The 17,031-nt window shown below is 41.4% G+C and overlaps 1 protein-coding gene across 2 annotated transcripts in view; it reads left to right on the top strand.

The window, feature by feature from the left end:
* Positions 1–606: 606 nt before the first annotated feature.
* LOC131902053 (cytochrome P450 3A31-like) overlaps positions 607–17,031 on the top strand; it is a 34,644-nt gene continuing 18,219 nt past the window's right edge. For both annotated transcript variants that reach the window (XM_059253100.1, XM_059253099.1), the window contains exons 1-3: positions 607–677; positions 1,677–1,770; positions 3,927–3,979. In XM_059253100.1, the coding sequence (XP_059109083.1) occupies positions 607–677; positions 1,677–1,770; positions 3,927–3,979 (218 nt within the window). The remainder of the gene's footprint in view (positions 678–1,676; positions 1,771–3,926; positions 3,980–17,031) is intronic.

Here is a 17,031-nt window from a genome sequence, read left to right as displayed (position 1 = left end):
AATATAGTAAAGGGTGTACAGGAACACCCTCAGTGGTGGGCTAAGGGGAAGGAGTCACATGTGCGGGTGTCATATCTTGGAAGAAGTGACTTTATTTCTTAGGGGCACAGGTGAGGACAGGTTCTAACAGATTGCTATTGTTTTGCTGAGTTGAGTTGTCAAAAATGTCTAAATGTCTTTCAGGGAGGGACACTGACATTCTGTAAAGGTCAGCGTCCAGATGGCACAATTTTTGCATTTCATATATTTTTGAATGAAGACAGCCTTGGTGAAAGGGCATTTCATGTCAATGAATTTGTTTAATTTCTGATAAAAAGGAAGAACCTGTAGTCTTCCTGAAATGACTACATTGATTATTGATTCCACACAGAATGTTAGCTCAGTAGACATCAAAATAGGCCGTGCATGAACTTTATGATCTGCCAAAGTGAAGAGGATACCAAAGTCCAGGTGGCTGGTGCCCTGGCCCCACCATCTTGCCAGGGTATAAACACCGCAGGCTGCGCACACTTCAGCACCGTTGGGCAGAAGGGAAGCCCTGCAAAGGGTAGCACACACAGCTGGAGGGAGAACACAGGAGGGTACATTGCTGACAGACAAGCCATGATGGACCTGACTTCAGTTCTCTCCCTGGAAACCTGGGTCCTCCTGGCAATCAGTCTGGTGCTTCTATACCGGTGAGTAACCACCAAAGATCCTCTCCCACCATGTCCTTGGGACTGCTCTAATACTCAGACCTATATTGTGGTAGTGTCTGGAAGGTCAAACTAGTATTGGAAGCAGGGCCTGGAGAGATGACTCAGTGGTTAAGAGCACTGACTGCCCTTCTAGAGCACCCAGGTTTGAATCCTGCCATCCACCTGTGGCTCACAATCGTCAGTAACTACAGTTGCAGGGGATCTGATGCCCTCCACCGGCGCTAGAATAAAACCTGAGAAAGAGAGCAGAGTTGAAATTAACTTTTGTAAAACCTTTTTAAATTACATGTTTTAATTTATTGGGGTTAGGGGCGGCGCATGAGACAGTGTGTGTTCGTGTGTGTTTGTGTGTCTATGTGAGTATCAGAAGATAACTTTGGGGAGTCAGTTCTCTCCTATTGTGCTCTCCTGGGGGTCAAACTCAGATTATCAACATTGGCAGCCAGTGCCTTTACCTGTGGAGTCATCTTGAAGGCCCAAATGAAGTGACAACTGAGTTCTTTTTGCATTTTTTCAGCATAAAAAGGGATCAAAGCAGAGTCTGTATGTGCTAGTCAAGCACTCTACTACTGAACTATAGCCCAGTTATACTAACTCTTAACATTCATATCGAAGTTATGCAGGTCTGCCTGGCACACACACACACACAGAAACACACACACACACACACACACACACACACACATACACACACACACACTTTCAACTCCCTCTTGCTGAGGTGAGGAGGTTTTCTGATAAGATTTACTCTGGCTATGACCTGATTGACTTTCAGGTTACCCCCAGATCCACCAGAACTCAGGAGAAACAGGTATGAACAGTGGGCTTCCATGCACCCTGGACCCCCCAGCCTTTCCCTAAGCTCTCTGGGAACTGGAGGGGCAGCCAAGTCATTGTTTTGCTTCATTTGGGGGTTTTGGTCACGTTTATCTCCTCTCCTCTGTGTTTGGTCACAAGGTTTTCTGTTTCACTTTACAGATATGGGACCCATAAACATGATGTCTTTAAGAGACAGGGAATTCCTGGGCCCAAACCTCTGCCATTTGTAGGAACTCTGCTGAATTACTACAAGGTGAGTGTGGATTGAACTCTCTATATGGCTTCCCTTGATGGCCAATAATGGTTTAGTTTTATTAAATGCTCTTTGGGAGCATTCACTGAGACTTCAGGCCCTCATACTGTGTATTCTCATGATATTAGAAATTGTCTAGTGGAAGCCAGGCGGTGGTGGTGCACGCCTTTAATCCCAGTACTCGGGAGGCAGAGACAGGCGGATCTTTGTGAGTTCGAGGCCAGCCTGGTCTACAGAGCGAGATCCAGGAAAGGCGCAAAGCTACACAGAGAAACCCTGTCTCAAAAAACCAAAAGACAAACAAACAAACAAAAACAAAAAACAAAAAACAAAAAACGAAAAACAACAACAAAAAAAGAAATTGTCTAGTGGTTCCTTAAGGCTTTATTTCCAACTTAAAACTATCAAATGTGTGTGTGTGTGTGAGTGTGTGTGTGTGTGTGTGTGTGTTTACAGTGTATGTGCATGTATTTGCATGTGTGTGAGTCCCCATATGTGTGCAGGTGCATATTCATGGATTTGTATGAGCATGGAGAGGCCAGAGGTTGATACTGGGTGTCTTCTTGATTACTCTTCACTTTATACTTAGAGGCAGGGTCTCTCACTTGAACCCAGCTCTCTGACTTGACTGGTTTTGCTAGCCAGCTTGCTCCAGGGAGCTCGCATCTCTGCCTCTGGCAACTGGGGACTACTGGAGGGCTTTAACCACTGCCTGGCATTTACACAGATACTGGGGATTTAAATTTTGATTTCTAGGGTGTGATTTTCCCACTGAACCATCTCCACAGCTTCCAATGTCAATTTCCCCCCATATTTCTTAATTGTGTGTGTGTGTGTGTGTGTGTGTGTGTGTGTGTGTGTGTGTGTGTGTGTTTACCTTGGCATGCATGCGTAGGTCAAAGGACAACCTCTTAGTCAGTTTTTCTTTCCACCATATGAGTCCTAGGGATGAAACTCGGGTTATCAGGGTTGGTGGCAAATGTCTTTTCATCCGTAGCCATCTCACTGGCCCTAATATCAGTTTATTCAACGTCAAGTTTGCCTTGGCTGAAACGCCCAGATCTGCAGCCCATTTCACCTTGATATTCGGGACATGATGCTCAAACTTTGTGAGCAAAAAGAAGTTTGTTTCTTACCCATTGCAGATTCTGGAAAGGCACTGCTGTACTTATTTGAAAAAAATCTTGAAGGGGTTCCCAGATTCAAGGACATCAAGCTGTATGCACTAGATTAAAATTCCCCTCTTGTACCCAGACTCAGGAGCAACATTTTTTCTTTTTACTGAATATTTCTGAAGCATCAGCATATCACACACCCACATAGACACCTTTGGGGGACTTTTATACTTGGGTTCTCTGCATAATCATTGAACCCCTGAGGCACTATCCTCAACATTCACCGTGATTCACGGCATGTCTGGGTTCTTGAGAACTAGAGTATTTGCTTCACTCTCTTCCTTTAGGAGTGGAGGTCCTGGTTAAAAATTGATTCTTTTAGAAAGAAGATTTCATGCATACTCTTGGGTTTGTGCACATGAGTGCAGTATCTACATAGGCCAGAAGAGGGCACTGGATTCCCTGGAGCCAGAGTTACAGATGTATGTGAGGTGTTGGATATGCGGATGGAACCAGAACTCCTGGGAAGATCAGCAAGCGCTCTTAATGGCTGAGTCACATCTCCAGCCCTAATGACAAATTTTCTATTCTCTTTGTTTCTTTGGTACTGAGAATGGGATCCAGGGCCTTCTACATGTCAGGAAAGTGCTCTAACACTGAAATGTCTGCTCAGGTTTTGCTTCCTAAAGGTTCTATGCTTACTTTGCACTTTCTTTAAAACAATTGTTATTGTTATTATTATTATTATTATTATTATTATTATTATCATTACTGTATGCATTATTGTATCTGGTGATATGTATATGTACATGTCTATGAGGGTGAATGCAGAGGCCACAGGAAGGTATCAGATGTCTTACCCTATCATTCTCCCTTTTCCCACTGAGCCATCTTGCTGGTTCCACTAAATGTTACTGAAGAACTTTTCTCTGTCGGAAACAATAAACCTCCTTTCATGGGATTTTAGGGTTTGGTTCCCTGGCTACAGAAGGGTTGATACATACAGGGCAATAATGGATTTCATGCTATTTCTCTTTCCAGGGTATATGGAAATTTGACATTGAATGCTATAAAAAGTATGGAAAAATATGGGGGTGAGTATTCTGGAAAGTTCCGTGGAGTTGATCCTTTAGGAAGATGTACTCTACATGTGCAAGGACAATGCCAGCCCAGGACTGTAGTTATACACCTCTCTGTTGTAAGGGTGATGCCATGTGTCATTAAGTGCCATGGCTCCCAGGTCTAATTATCTTCAGAACATTGAACATTATGGCTTTTTGACAGGCTTTGGTGTTCCATGGACTCTGGGCCTTGTGTTTTGTTGCTTTGGTTTGGTTTTGAGACATGGTTTGTCTGTGTAATAGCTCTGGTTGTCCTGGAACTCACTCTGTAGACCAGACTGACCTGGAACTCACAGAGATCCACCTGTCTCTGCCCCCTGAGTTCTGGAATTAAAGGTGTGAGCCACCACCATCTCCAGGTAAGACTTTTGACAGAAGAGTATATCATTGTGTCCTGTCTAATTGAACAGATTTTGGAGATCCAATGTATTTGAAAACCAAAGTGTTCTACCTTGGATCTACATCCTCAATGGTTCTGTAAAGCAGCTGAGTCGCAGCAGGAACTGTTCCCTGTCATTGATGCTGGAGTTTGGGTTGATCTTTAGAGTAGGTGTCATCATATTCTAGGAGACACACACAAGTGGGAGGAGGCTCTGGCTCTTCCTGCCTCTTCATCTCTTCTCCTCCATCCTTAGGAACCACAGGCCTGAACACAGGGTCTGCTGAGTTGACATAGCCCATAAAGACCATGTCATTCAATGCCAACAGCAGGTTTGCTGTCTGTCCAGTGGCCCTGTGTGAATGTCTCCTTGCAACATTATTGCTTGTCGACATTTGATCATGTATTCTCAGCTTTTCCCTGACCTAATATCATATCATATTATTAATTAATTAATCCATTTATTACTATTTGTTTATTTGTTTGTTTGTTTGTTTGGGACAGGATCTCTTTAAGTAGCCCTAATTGTCCAGGTACTGGATATGTAGACCAGTCTTGCCTGGAACTCAAAGATATGATTGCTTCTGCTTTCTAAGTGCTGGAATTAAAAGTGTGTGCCACCATGCATGGCACTAATATTGTTTTTATATGAAACATTTTGCTTATATTTTCCATTCGTTTTGTGTGTCTGTGTCTGTACCAATGAATTTAATTGGACTTACAGAAGCATGAGAGAGCGAGAGGTTATTTACAGGAGTGCGAGGTTCACCACTAACATAGACTTCTTGTCCTCCCCCAGCAACTGTTTCCTTTTTCCTTTTTTGTTATACTTGTTTATTTATCAGAGAGGGGCATGTGTTCCCTGGCGCACATGTAAATGTCAGAGGACAACGTGTGGCAGTCAGTTCTCCATTCCACTGTGTAGATCCCAGGGGCTGAACTGGAGTTCATGGGCCGCTTTCCTTCCCCATTCCAGGGTTAGCTGTGTGTAAATCCTCAGGCAGGCTCAGGCCCCTGAGCTTCCTGCTGCAGTGTTGACAGTCAAATCACCCACAGGGCCTGTGGAGGTCACCCCAGCTGCAGTGAGTTCCAGACCAGGGAAGACAGCACTTTGCAGCTCTCCTCTCCCCGCCTGGCTCTCATGGTCTTTCTGCCCTGCCTGCCACACTATCTGAGTCTTGGGGAAGTTGGTAATGGTGCCTCATTGAAATTCTGTATTTTCATTGTATCAAAACCGAAGCCTGGTGCACTCTAGCCAGTCATTCTACCACCAAGCTATAGCCCAAGCCCAGAGAATGAAATATTTTATTATTTTTCAGATTATTTTTTTAATTTAATTTTTTAAATTTTAAAGGATTTTTTTACTTTAAAATTAATTAATGTTGATACTAATATTTTATTTTAAGTGTTTAATTATTAATGTTTACTATAAAATTTTATTTATTTACATTTAATTTCTTTATATTTTATATTCTTTGGTGTTTTGCCTGCATGTATGTCTTTCTGAGGGTGTCAGAAGCCCTGGAACAGAGTTACAGACATTTGTGAGCTCCCATGTGGGTGCTGGGAACTGATTCCAGGTCCTTTGGAAGAGCAGCCAGTGCTCTTAACCAGTGAGCCATCTCTCCAGTCCCAATATTTTATTTTAAACATCTATTTCTATTACTTTTAATTATGTGTATGTGCATGTGTGTGTGTCTGCACATGAGTGCTGATGGTCATGGAAGCCAGAGGCATCAGATCCCCCTGGGGCTGGAGTTGCAGCTGTTGTGAGCCATCCAAGTGGGTGCTAGGAACCAAACTCAAGTCTACTGCAGGAACAATATGTGATATTAACTATGGTGCCATTTTCACAGCCCTTTACAATATTTTCAATATGCCAATATCAGAAAATGATATAAGCAACTCTCACATATTCACATCTAGACTTAAAAATTCCATTTGTTGTGTCTTATTATGATGTCATTTGGAAGTGTTGTTGGGTGTTTCATATTGCTCCGGACACTTAAGTAATGAGAGTTACTCCAAAATTTAATTTAGGCTCCCTGGCAGCAGGGAGGAACAGTTTCTGTGAGCTGAACCTCGGACCTCTGTTCAGAAGCGTATTTACTGAGAGTACAGGAAAGTTGTGTTTGGGGTACAACAAGTTCCTCATATCAAAGTCCCTATGATCTATTCTACATGTTCTCTGAAGGAAGTCATCACACCCCTGCAACCTCAGTCCTTATTGTGCACTGTTTGCAGTACCCAATAATCCAAGACCTCCAAGCATGCCTGGACAGTCTTGTGACTAAAAACATGCAACAGATGGAAAACCCCTTCAGAAAAACAACTCTATAAATCACAGAAAACAGTCACTGTTCTCTACTATGATTTCATCAAGGTCTAGGTACCTTCAACAACCAACTAATACATTTTGCTATTACCATAGAGACAGTGAGCAACAAATTTTTCATCATAATGTTTATTCAGGATTCAATGACTCTACTAGATTCCCACTACATTTCCCCCTTTGGTTTAAGCTGTTTTATTACCTTCAAGATTATGCAGCCACACAGTGAAGATACCCCTTTATGTATCATATTGTCTCACAGTCTTAGGTAGATAAGCCAGAATACATTTTCCATTCAGTAAAATCACTACAGTGAAAACAAGTATAACAAAGTGTTAGGATAAGAAATCTATTGAAATGAAGCACAGGATTGAATTAAGCTCAGGGATCTGCAATGCTTTCCATGACTTCTATTCTGGACACATCAGATACCTCAATTGAAAAAGCTTCCTTCCTTTCTTGTTGTAAATCATCCATCATTTGAGAAGAATTAGGGTGATCCAACAAATGCATTTTAACCCTTTCTAATCATAATTGCTTTCTGTAACCTTAAAGATGTAATGCAATAAGATGTCATATTCTAATCACATTTTAATTTAATATGCTCCCTCAATGTCTCTAACTGATCTCCCATTAGGACTACAACTTGTCTCAAATCAGCTATTTCATTGACTACCTAACTATCTTCTATTCTGCTGAGCCCAAAGTTCTGCACATGTTTATGCCAGTCTTTAATAAATTCAGCAGTCTGAATTTCCTTATGAAGGGCCACTCCAGCTGACACAGTAGTAGCAGTTAATGCAATAATTCCCATAACCACAGCAACAATCAATCCAATCATCTTATGAGTTCTTCTTAATATTCTCTCAGAGACTTTCTGGACTAGAATCATCACAGGTTAGCATGTCATGACCTCAAAAACTTCATGGGCATCCAAACTGTTAGCCTTGCTTCAAGACTATATAAACATTTAGAGGTGACATCTAATGACATACCAGTATTATTGCAGGTATGAAGAGTACAGTGTTCCAAGAGATGCTATAGTGATTAGGGTGCCATTGTTTAGGCCCTTTCAGTAATACATAAGGTAATGGTACACATGCTACAAAATGGTAACTTTGATTTCACCTAAAGGACAAAGTTTATGTGCCATTATTAATATTTAACCTTCCTTTCCATAGCTTAAGAGGATGTGAGGCACTTGCTCATTTCTCCAAATTAGTCTGAACTGAATTGCCAAAATTCCACATAGAAACTGACATCCCAACACCATTCCATTGCATAGGTTCATCAAGAGTACAACTAATTTCTCTAATTCTATTCAAACCATACCTTTGCCATCTCAGTTCTGAGTGAGAATACTTTCCTCATGGGGAGCCTTAAGGGCTTCAGTCAATGACTTTTCCTTGGGAGATATTAATATGCACCTGATGATTCTCACTTTTATATTGTTGACAATGTATCCAGTCAGATGCCTTGTTGCTCATCCACATCTCACAAAATGTTGGATTTATGGAATTAGTAGAATTAATCTCCTGTCCTCTAAACCCAAATGCAAGAGGCATAAAAATTTTGTTTTGAACCTCCTGGGTAGTAGAAACTATAGATAACCAAACTTGAAAATTTGTATTTTGACAGTGAGTTCCATCATCCACACAAATAGGAATTCCTTGAACTTCCAAGTATAGTTTGTAGTTTCCTTACCCTCTTCCTCAGGCCTATCAGGTCCTCACTAGTCATAAGGACCAAGTAGCCAAGATGATTCATTGAAAACTACAGGAATATCTATATTTCCCCAACTGATCCCTTTGTTAATGGAGGATTAGGAATATAAGCCCAGTATGATTGGTCCCTTTTACCTATACAGTTATCACAGACAGCATAGCATGGAACAAGGTTGTAGAATTCAAAGTCTCCTTAGCCAGCTGAACTATTGTTTCCTCTTCTTCAGTGAATTTCTTAAGCCATCCTCATGTAGAAGGATCAGCTCTTTGTTGTAAGGGCCTCCTGTATCTCTGTCTTTCCAGAGTAGTGTTATCCATGTCAGCAGCCAAGGCAGCCAGGAGACTTCTCATGTGAGTGTCAAAATTTTATTAATTTTAATAGTGTCTACAACTTCTGATCTCCTGCAGAATCATAAGCATAACCTTGACCCCAACATAACACCTTCTCTAGTTTCCATTCTGATGTGAAAATATCCTTGTAATACACATGATAAACCAATTCAGGAGCTTTTTCCCACAGTCCAATGCCTTTCAGCAGCTTTTGTCCAGCTTCATTAGCATTTAAAAATTTAAAGTTAGTAAAGCATGATGTAAGCTATCTCTGGGAGTCCTCCTATCCCTCTTTTATTAAAGTATCTTTTTTATAGTTGATTAGATCTCACAACAATTGCTTGTCCTGTAGTGTTATGTGGTATCCCTGTAATGAGTTATATGGTATAATGTAAAAAAAATTACTTTACTGAAAACATAAGCAGAAGCATTATCAGTTTTAATTTGTATTGATATGTCCATTACAGCCATTGTTTCCAATAAATGTGTAATTACAGAATCAGCCTTTTCAGAACTTACAGCAGATACCCATTAAAATCCAGAATATGCATCATTGGTATGATGTATATACTTAATTTTTTCCAAATTCTGCTAAGTGAAATACATCCATTTTCCAAATTTCATTTCTTTGAGTACCCTTAGGATTGCTTCCTGCTCATAAAGGAATTTGACTGTACCAAGAACAGGTAGGACAATGTTTTTTGTACTTTATTTAGTTTGTCACCAGGTAAGGGAAATTTTTTACTTTAAGCCTTAACTATTAACATGATGTTTTTATGACATTTTGAAATTTCTAACATATTTTCTATTAGTAGTTGATTAACTTCTTCATTTCCTTTTTCTAATAGCCCTGTGGATCCTGTAAGAGACCAAATATGAATGATATATAGTGGATAATTTCTTTCCCAGATTGCTTGTGGCAGTTTTATGAATAAAAATGTTAATTCTGACTTATCAGGAATAAGTTGAACAGTTTCTATATATAATTCAACACTTTTTGCATATTGAGAATCAGTAAGTATATTAAGAGACTCATTAAAATCTAATAAAACCACTACAATGGCATATATTTCTGATTTTTGGACTGAAGCATATGGACTTTGGACTACTTCCTGCTTTACAACCAGCCATTCCTAATTTATTTGTATCAGTATAAAATATAAGAGCCCCAGAAATAGGTGTTCTTTTTACTATGGGGAAGAATCCATTCAGCTCTTTTCATAAATTGAAGCTCTTTACTTTTGGCATATATATTGTTGATTTCTCCTAAATAATTGCTACAGGCTCTTTGTCAGTCATCATTAATTACCCATAACTGCATAATTTCAACGTTAGTGTGAGGTACTACAATCTCAGCTGGATCCATTTCTGACAATTGACAAAGTCTTATTCTTCCTTTCATAATTAATTCAGAAACCTTTCCTTTGTAGGTTTTTGACTTTACACACTGTTTATGACCAAAATATATCCATTTTAAAATATTCTCTTCCCATTGCGTAATGAGTCCAGTAGGTGAATAAGTAGAAGTTATAATTACTAAAATACATTCAGTTTGTGAGATCTAATAGATCTACATAAACATCTTGCAATTTCCGTTCTACTTGGGCCAACTCCTTTTCTGCTTCAGTTGTTCAATGCCTGGGACTGTTTCAATCTGAGTCACTTTGTGAAATTTGAAATAAACTACTTAATTCTTGAGTAGCCAGTCCAATTGTTAGGTCACAACCAATTAATATCTCCAAATAAATTTTGAAAATCATGAAGTATATGTGATTCATTTCTTCTAATCTGTTCTTTTTGTGGCTGGATTCTCTGTTTACTTAATTTAAATCCTAATTAATTAAAGGAGTCTCCTCTTGAAATTTTTTCAGGAGCCATTTGCAATCCCCATTGAAGTAAAATCCGTTGCACCTCAGCAAACACCTTTTCGAGGATATTGAATTCAGAGGCAGCTATTACGATATTATCCATATAATGGTGTTGTTTTTAAACTAAATCTCAATCTTACGATTTTACCAATAAAGACTTGGGAGTCAGATGCTGGGGTGAAAACCTGCAAGCTCACAAAGGCAGAGGAGCAACGAGCTGACCTTCCTCCTTAGCTGAAGTCTCAGAAAGAGAGCTTTCCTTTCCTGTCCCAATCCAAATAGGACCACCAAACTCCAAGTCCCTCCTCACTACTTTCTGTGCATTTCTCTGTCTATTTTCCAGGCTCCCTTTAAGTCTCTATGGCTACTTCCTGTCAACTAGTTGCTGGCTCTGCCTCTTGAACCAAGGTTGATTTTATTTAATTAATGCAACTCAGTGTTCACAGTGTGATCAACTATCCTGAACATAATGATAAATAATGGATTGAGGAAACTGTTTACAAACTACTTCTAGTGGATTCTTTACATATTTAAATATTGACATAACATTGCACCGTTTACCATTTCCTTCAGAGGGACATTCCATTTATATCCTTTTTACATGCTTGGGCATTATTATAAGTAGGAACTATAAAAGCAAATTTTTCTTTATCTTGTTCCTGCAAGGGAATAGTAAAACAAACACACAAACAAAAAAAACCCCAAACAAACCAAAACTATAATAAGCCAAGCCTTAGGCAATAAAGATGATAGTGGAATTCTAGGCTCTAAAAGACCCATATGTTGAATTACATTGGTTACAGTTTTAAATCAGCCAATGCCTGCCATTTTTTAGATTTTTTAAAATTATAAATACAGGATCATGCCAAGGCTTAGTAGTTTTTCAGTGTGTTTAGCATCTAACTGTTTTGTACTACTTGCTCAAGCACCTGTAATTTTTTGTTTAAATTATGGGCCACTGTTCCACCCATACAGGTTTATTAGTTAACTGTTTGAAAGGCAGAGCAGTTTGGCTTGCAGCAGTGGCCCCTATTCCAAATTCTGGTTGCCAATTTCTGCCTTGTCTTGTTCCTGGGCAACCTGCATAGCCTGTTGTTATACCCAGAGTCCCCCCAAAACCACCAAAAGACCCAATCCAATGCAAAGCAAAGAGTCTTTGTATTGTGACGAGTTAACTCAAAATATCCATTCATCTGACATGGCAGCAGAGCAGCAGAGAGCCTGAGTAGCATGGAGGCAGGGTGTTTATAAGGAGTAAAGCAAGAAGGGTACATGAGTGGGGTTTGGGTTCTACAGACTACGTAGGAGCAGATTCAGGATTGATGTACCTGCATCTGGAGGTGCTGTCCTTGGTTAGTTTGTAGCTACAAGAAAACTGTTATCTCTTTTAGCAGTTGTTGTGGCTACTACAATTTTTCTTTATCATGACCCCAATTTTCTGTAACTTTTAACTGACTTCTTTTACTGTATGAGGACATCGGGCAGGGTTTTCCTGTAACTAGAGCTAGGCTCAAGTTTGGGGACTCAAGGGCATACCATGCCAGGGGCCTACATTCTGTTGGGTGTTTTCCATAGCCTGTCATAGTTGTAGAATATTCAAGGCATGCGTCTGGGCAGGGGGCTTGGCTCCTCATTTCCCCTCCTTTCCTAATCATGGGTTCTCTCTGAGGGTCCCTAAGGGAAGGTATTGAGACCTCAGCACCATTAGCTGTACTGTATTTATCTGTTCCTTAATGAGGGAAATTAACTAGCTCAGGATACAGGAAATCTGCTGCCAGCCGAATCCTTTTTCTGGGTCATGCCATTCAAAGGCAAAGTAAGCCTGGGTCTGGGGGGACAGCGACAGGCTGGAGAAAGCATTTTTTAAATCTAGCGCAGGATACCATTGTAGACTATGTGACAATGAACTCAGAAGAGTATATAGATTCAGGACTGTGGGGTGAATGTCAATGACCCATTTATTAACCTTTCTCAAGTCCTGGACTGGGCGGTAGTCATCAGAGTTTGGCTTCAAGAAGCACCCCAGGAGTAAGGGGTGCTCCAGGATGACTGACAAGGTTTTAAAATCTTTTAGTCAAGCAGGCGATGGATGCGGGGGTGGGGGGGTTGACAGACATCTGTGCTTCTGCTGACATGGGATACTGACAGATCCATGCCTCGGTAGCCCACGGTTTTAATTCCACCAAGATGGGGGTCAGTGTTGAGCCAGTCCAGGCCCCCCGTCTCCACAAATGCCTCTGGATATAATTTCAGCCAAGGACATAATTCTTGGCATGGGGATGGCTATTCATACACTCTATATTCATCTTCCAATTGAACTGTTAGGACTTGTTTTGATTTTCCTTTTAAGTCTGTTACTGCCACCCCATCCTGTTCAAATGTTGTTTGAGCTACAATTTTAGTTAGAAAGTCTCTTCCTAGAAGGGGTTATGGACAGTCAGGCATGACCAGAAAAGAATGGGATACCCAGCACAAGCCAAGATCCACCTATCTTTGGGTAGTCCATGGGTATTGGTTCATGCCGGTGGCTCCCTGTACCCATACCTTTTTCTTGGTTATAGGGCCCACAGTTTCTGTCAGAACTGAAATACGTGTGCGTGTATCCACCATGAATTGGACAGGCCTTCCCTCCAATTTTAATATTACCCTAGGTATGGGGAGGGGACTCAAACCCCACCCAATTCAATCACTTTCTTCCTCTTCTTTTGTTGTTAACACCTGGGGAGGCAGCTTTTTATGTCCTTCTTTGTTAGGTCAATTCCTTGCCCAGTAGTCCATTTCTTTAGAGTAGGCACATTGGTCTCTCTGCAGAGGGGGCATCTCTCTCTGGAAGGAAGGATTATCTTGGTTCCCATTAAGGCATCATAGTTGCTTCTGTCTTTTCTCTGGGTCTGAAACTGTGACTGCTAGGAATAAGCATGCCATGTCATGTGACTGCCTATTGCCTCAGCTGTCTCTGCCTTTCATCCTCTGAAGCCTTTATTCTGTCCCCTCCCCTTCCCCTGTTCATTTTCTTCAGCCCAGAGGGTCTCTGTTGTTGTATACCTTAGCTGCCACCTCTAGCAGTTCAGATAAAGATTTCCCTACTAGATTATCAATTTTCTGTAGATTCTTTATAATGTCTGGGGTGGCCTGACTAACAAAGGCCAGGATCACAGCAGATTTGTTATCAGCCATCTGGGGATCCATCAGATAGTATGTCCTGAATGCCTCCACCAGCTGCTCTAAAAAGACTGTTGGGATTCAGCTGGTTCTTGTGATATGCTATTACTTTTGGCCAAATTAATGGGTCACAATGCTGGGTCCTGGAGATCCCCCGTTAGAATCTGGCAGTGGATTTTAAGACTCTCCCTACCTTCAGGTATATTGAAATTCCATTCAGGTTTGGCCAACTGGAACCCTGCATTGATGAGAGATTGGTCAATGTTAGGTGGTTTTGGACCAAAAACTGACTTCTGGGCTTCCCCCACAATTAGTCCCTTCTCCTCTGTTGTGAACAAAATCTGTAATATCTGCTGACAATCATCCCAGGTTGGGAGGTGTGTAAATATCACTGAATCTAACAGGTTAATAAGCCCTTTCAGGTTTTCTGTGAAGAGGGGGCATTGGTTTTTCCAGTTATATAGATGATTCATTGCAAAAGGCCAGTAATGATCAAACTCAATTCTCTGTTCATATCAGGGCCTGAGCACCTGAAGAGGCAGGGCAGTGGAGTCTGGCTGAGGCCCCGAGGAGTCTTCAAAGAGGGTGTATCCATAGGTGTAGGGGGGCTGGCCACTGGCAAGACCACAGGCTGAGCCATCCCCTCGGCTTCTCCCTGGAGGGCTAGGGGAACATGTAGAGGGTTTAGAAGGAAAAGAGCTAAGGATAGGGTAGAGGTGTGAGGAAGAACTCTTCCTCCATTCTACCTTGCAAGATGGGGAAGCGGGGTGGGAGGCAGCAGAGGTAGCTTTCTTGGGTTGCCCCTTCTTTCACAGTGTAAAAATCTGAAACTCTTTTGGCAGCTGAGTTGAAACCAGGGACCTAAGCCAGGGTGGAGGTAGCAGACCACGTCTTCCCACATGGAAATGTATGGGAGCTGATCTTGATTTTCTTTCTGAATGACATCCTTGGTCTTTCCTATAACAGATAGATGAAAAGTGCCCTCTTGTGGCCAGGTAGTGTAAATGGCATTCCATTTCTGCTCACACAGGTTCCTCAGGTGCACAGGTTTCAGATCTTCTAACCCAATGCTGTGTCCATGGTCCCTGAAATCCTTGAAGTTGTTAAGAAACAGACTTAATGGGGGAGGGCGACTATTAGTTTGGTCCATGTTCTTACGGTATTCAATTTGCTCCAACCATCAAACATAGGAATAAACACAGCAACGAACACTCAGACAATGACAGACAAGACAGACGGGCGTGCACAGATCTGAAAATGAGTCACTGGACTCTCAGCTTGCAGTTACCACCTGCTTAGCTTCTCCAGAAAAACCAGAGGAATTGACTTCACTTCAGATGGGTCTCCTGACGCCTCAGAGGAGCCCTGGGACGTCTCCCAGGACCCCAACCCATGACCTGCCACTGAGTCCACCATAGATCTTATGCGGGCTTCACAGACAGAGCTCCCACTGCCATAAATAGCCAGAAACAGAAACCAAAAAAGCTTGTAAGACAAATTTGATGTTACCTGATGTTACCTGATATAGGCACCATAAGACTCAATGGAGAGTGGTTGTGGTGGGACTGGGAATCTTGGTGGAACCTTCAAATGTACCTAGGGTAACTCCAAAAAACACCAAGAGACTGAATCTGATGCCAAAGCAAAGAGTCTTTGTAGTGTTACAAGTTAACTGTGACTCTCTGTCCATCTGACACAGCAGCACAGCAGGAGAGACCCCGAGCAGCAAGCGGGCAGGGTATTTATAGGGAGTAAAGCAAAGGGGGGATCGGGTTTTCAGACTACATAGGAGCAGACTCAGGGTTGATGCACCTCCATCTGGAGGTGCTGTCCTGGGTTAGTTTGCAGCTGCAAGAAAACTATTATCTCTTTCAGCAGTTGTTGTGCAGACTACACTTTTTCTTTATTATGACCCTGCTTTGCTGTGACTTTTGTTGTTGTTGTTGTTTTTTTCAAGACAGGGTTTCTCTGTGTAGCTTTGGAGACTGTCCTGGAACTCACTTTGTACACCAGGCTGGCCTCCAACTCACAGAGATCCACCTGCCTCTGCCTTCCCAGTACTGAGATTAAAGGTGTGCGCCACCAACACCTGACTTGCTATGACTTTTAATTGGCTTCTTTTACTGTATGAGGATATCTGGTGGGGTTTTCCTGTAACTAGGGCTAGGCTCAGGGTTGGGGGCTCAGGGCGCATTGTGCTGTCCAGGGGCCTAGATTCTGTTGGGTGTTTTCCACAGCCTGTCATGGCTGCAGAATAGTCAAGGCATGGGTCTAGGCAGGGGCCTGGGTTCCTCCCCTGTGTTTTTCACTGATAATTGTTTTCAAGACCTGTTTTACGAATGTATCACATTTTAACATCATTTTATGAACTGTTTCTGAAATTTTAGGCATATCAATTTGAGCTCTATAACCCACAGTGGACACAATCATTTTTTGTGGAGCCTGTGGAATTTGTGTGTAAACATTCTCTTAGTCCTTTTTAAAAAGCCATCTACAAATGCATTAAAAACAATCCCTATATGATTTTTAATAGGTAAATTTAGGCAATACTCATGGAGTATTTTTAATAAAATATTAAAAAGAGGATCCGTTTTTATAGATCCCAAGTAACATATTAAAGCAGCCTGTCAATTATCAACAACATGGAACAAACAATTTACCTGCACTTTATTTAGTGGGAAAATAATTGTTATAGGCTCTTTGTCAGTAAGAAATTATTTTGATGACCCTCTTTTTGCAGCCATATGTTGCTAGAGTTTTCCTGCCTGGCCCATCTCAGGACAAATCTCTGTCACCCGCCAGTCCCACAGCCATTCAGACCCAACCAAGTAAACACAGAGACTTATATTGGTTACAAACTGTATGGCCATGGCAGGCTTCTTGCTAACTGTTCTTACAGCTTAAATTAATCCATTTCCATTCATCTATACCTTGCCACATGGCTCGTGGCTTACCGGCATCTTCTTATGCTGTTTGTCCTCATGGCGGCTGGCAGTGTCTCTCAGCCTTCCACTTCCCAGAATTCTTCTCTTTGTCCCGCCTATACTTCCTGCCTAGTCAATGGCCAATCAGTAATTCATTTACTGACCAATCAGCAACACACTTGACATACAGACCATCCCACAGCACTTCCCCTTTTCTTTTCTTAAAAAGGAAGGTTTTAACCTTTATATATCTCCAAAGTCAGCTTGGTATATTTGGGAATTTGGGTGTAGTTTCTCTTACTACTT

Source organism: Peromyscus eremicus, unplaced genomic scaffold (assembly GCF_949786415.1).
Source record: "Peromyscus eremicus unplaced genomic scaffold, PerEre_H2_v1 PerEre#2#unplaced_1620, whole genome shotgun sequence".
In the NCBI taxonomy this organism is placed as follows: Eukaryota; Metazoa; Chordata; class Mammalia; order Rodentia; family Cricetidae; genus Peromyscus; species Peromyscus eremicus.
Note: the sequence above shows the minus strand (reverse complement) of the source record. Positions and strands in the feature narration are given on the sequence as shown.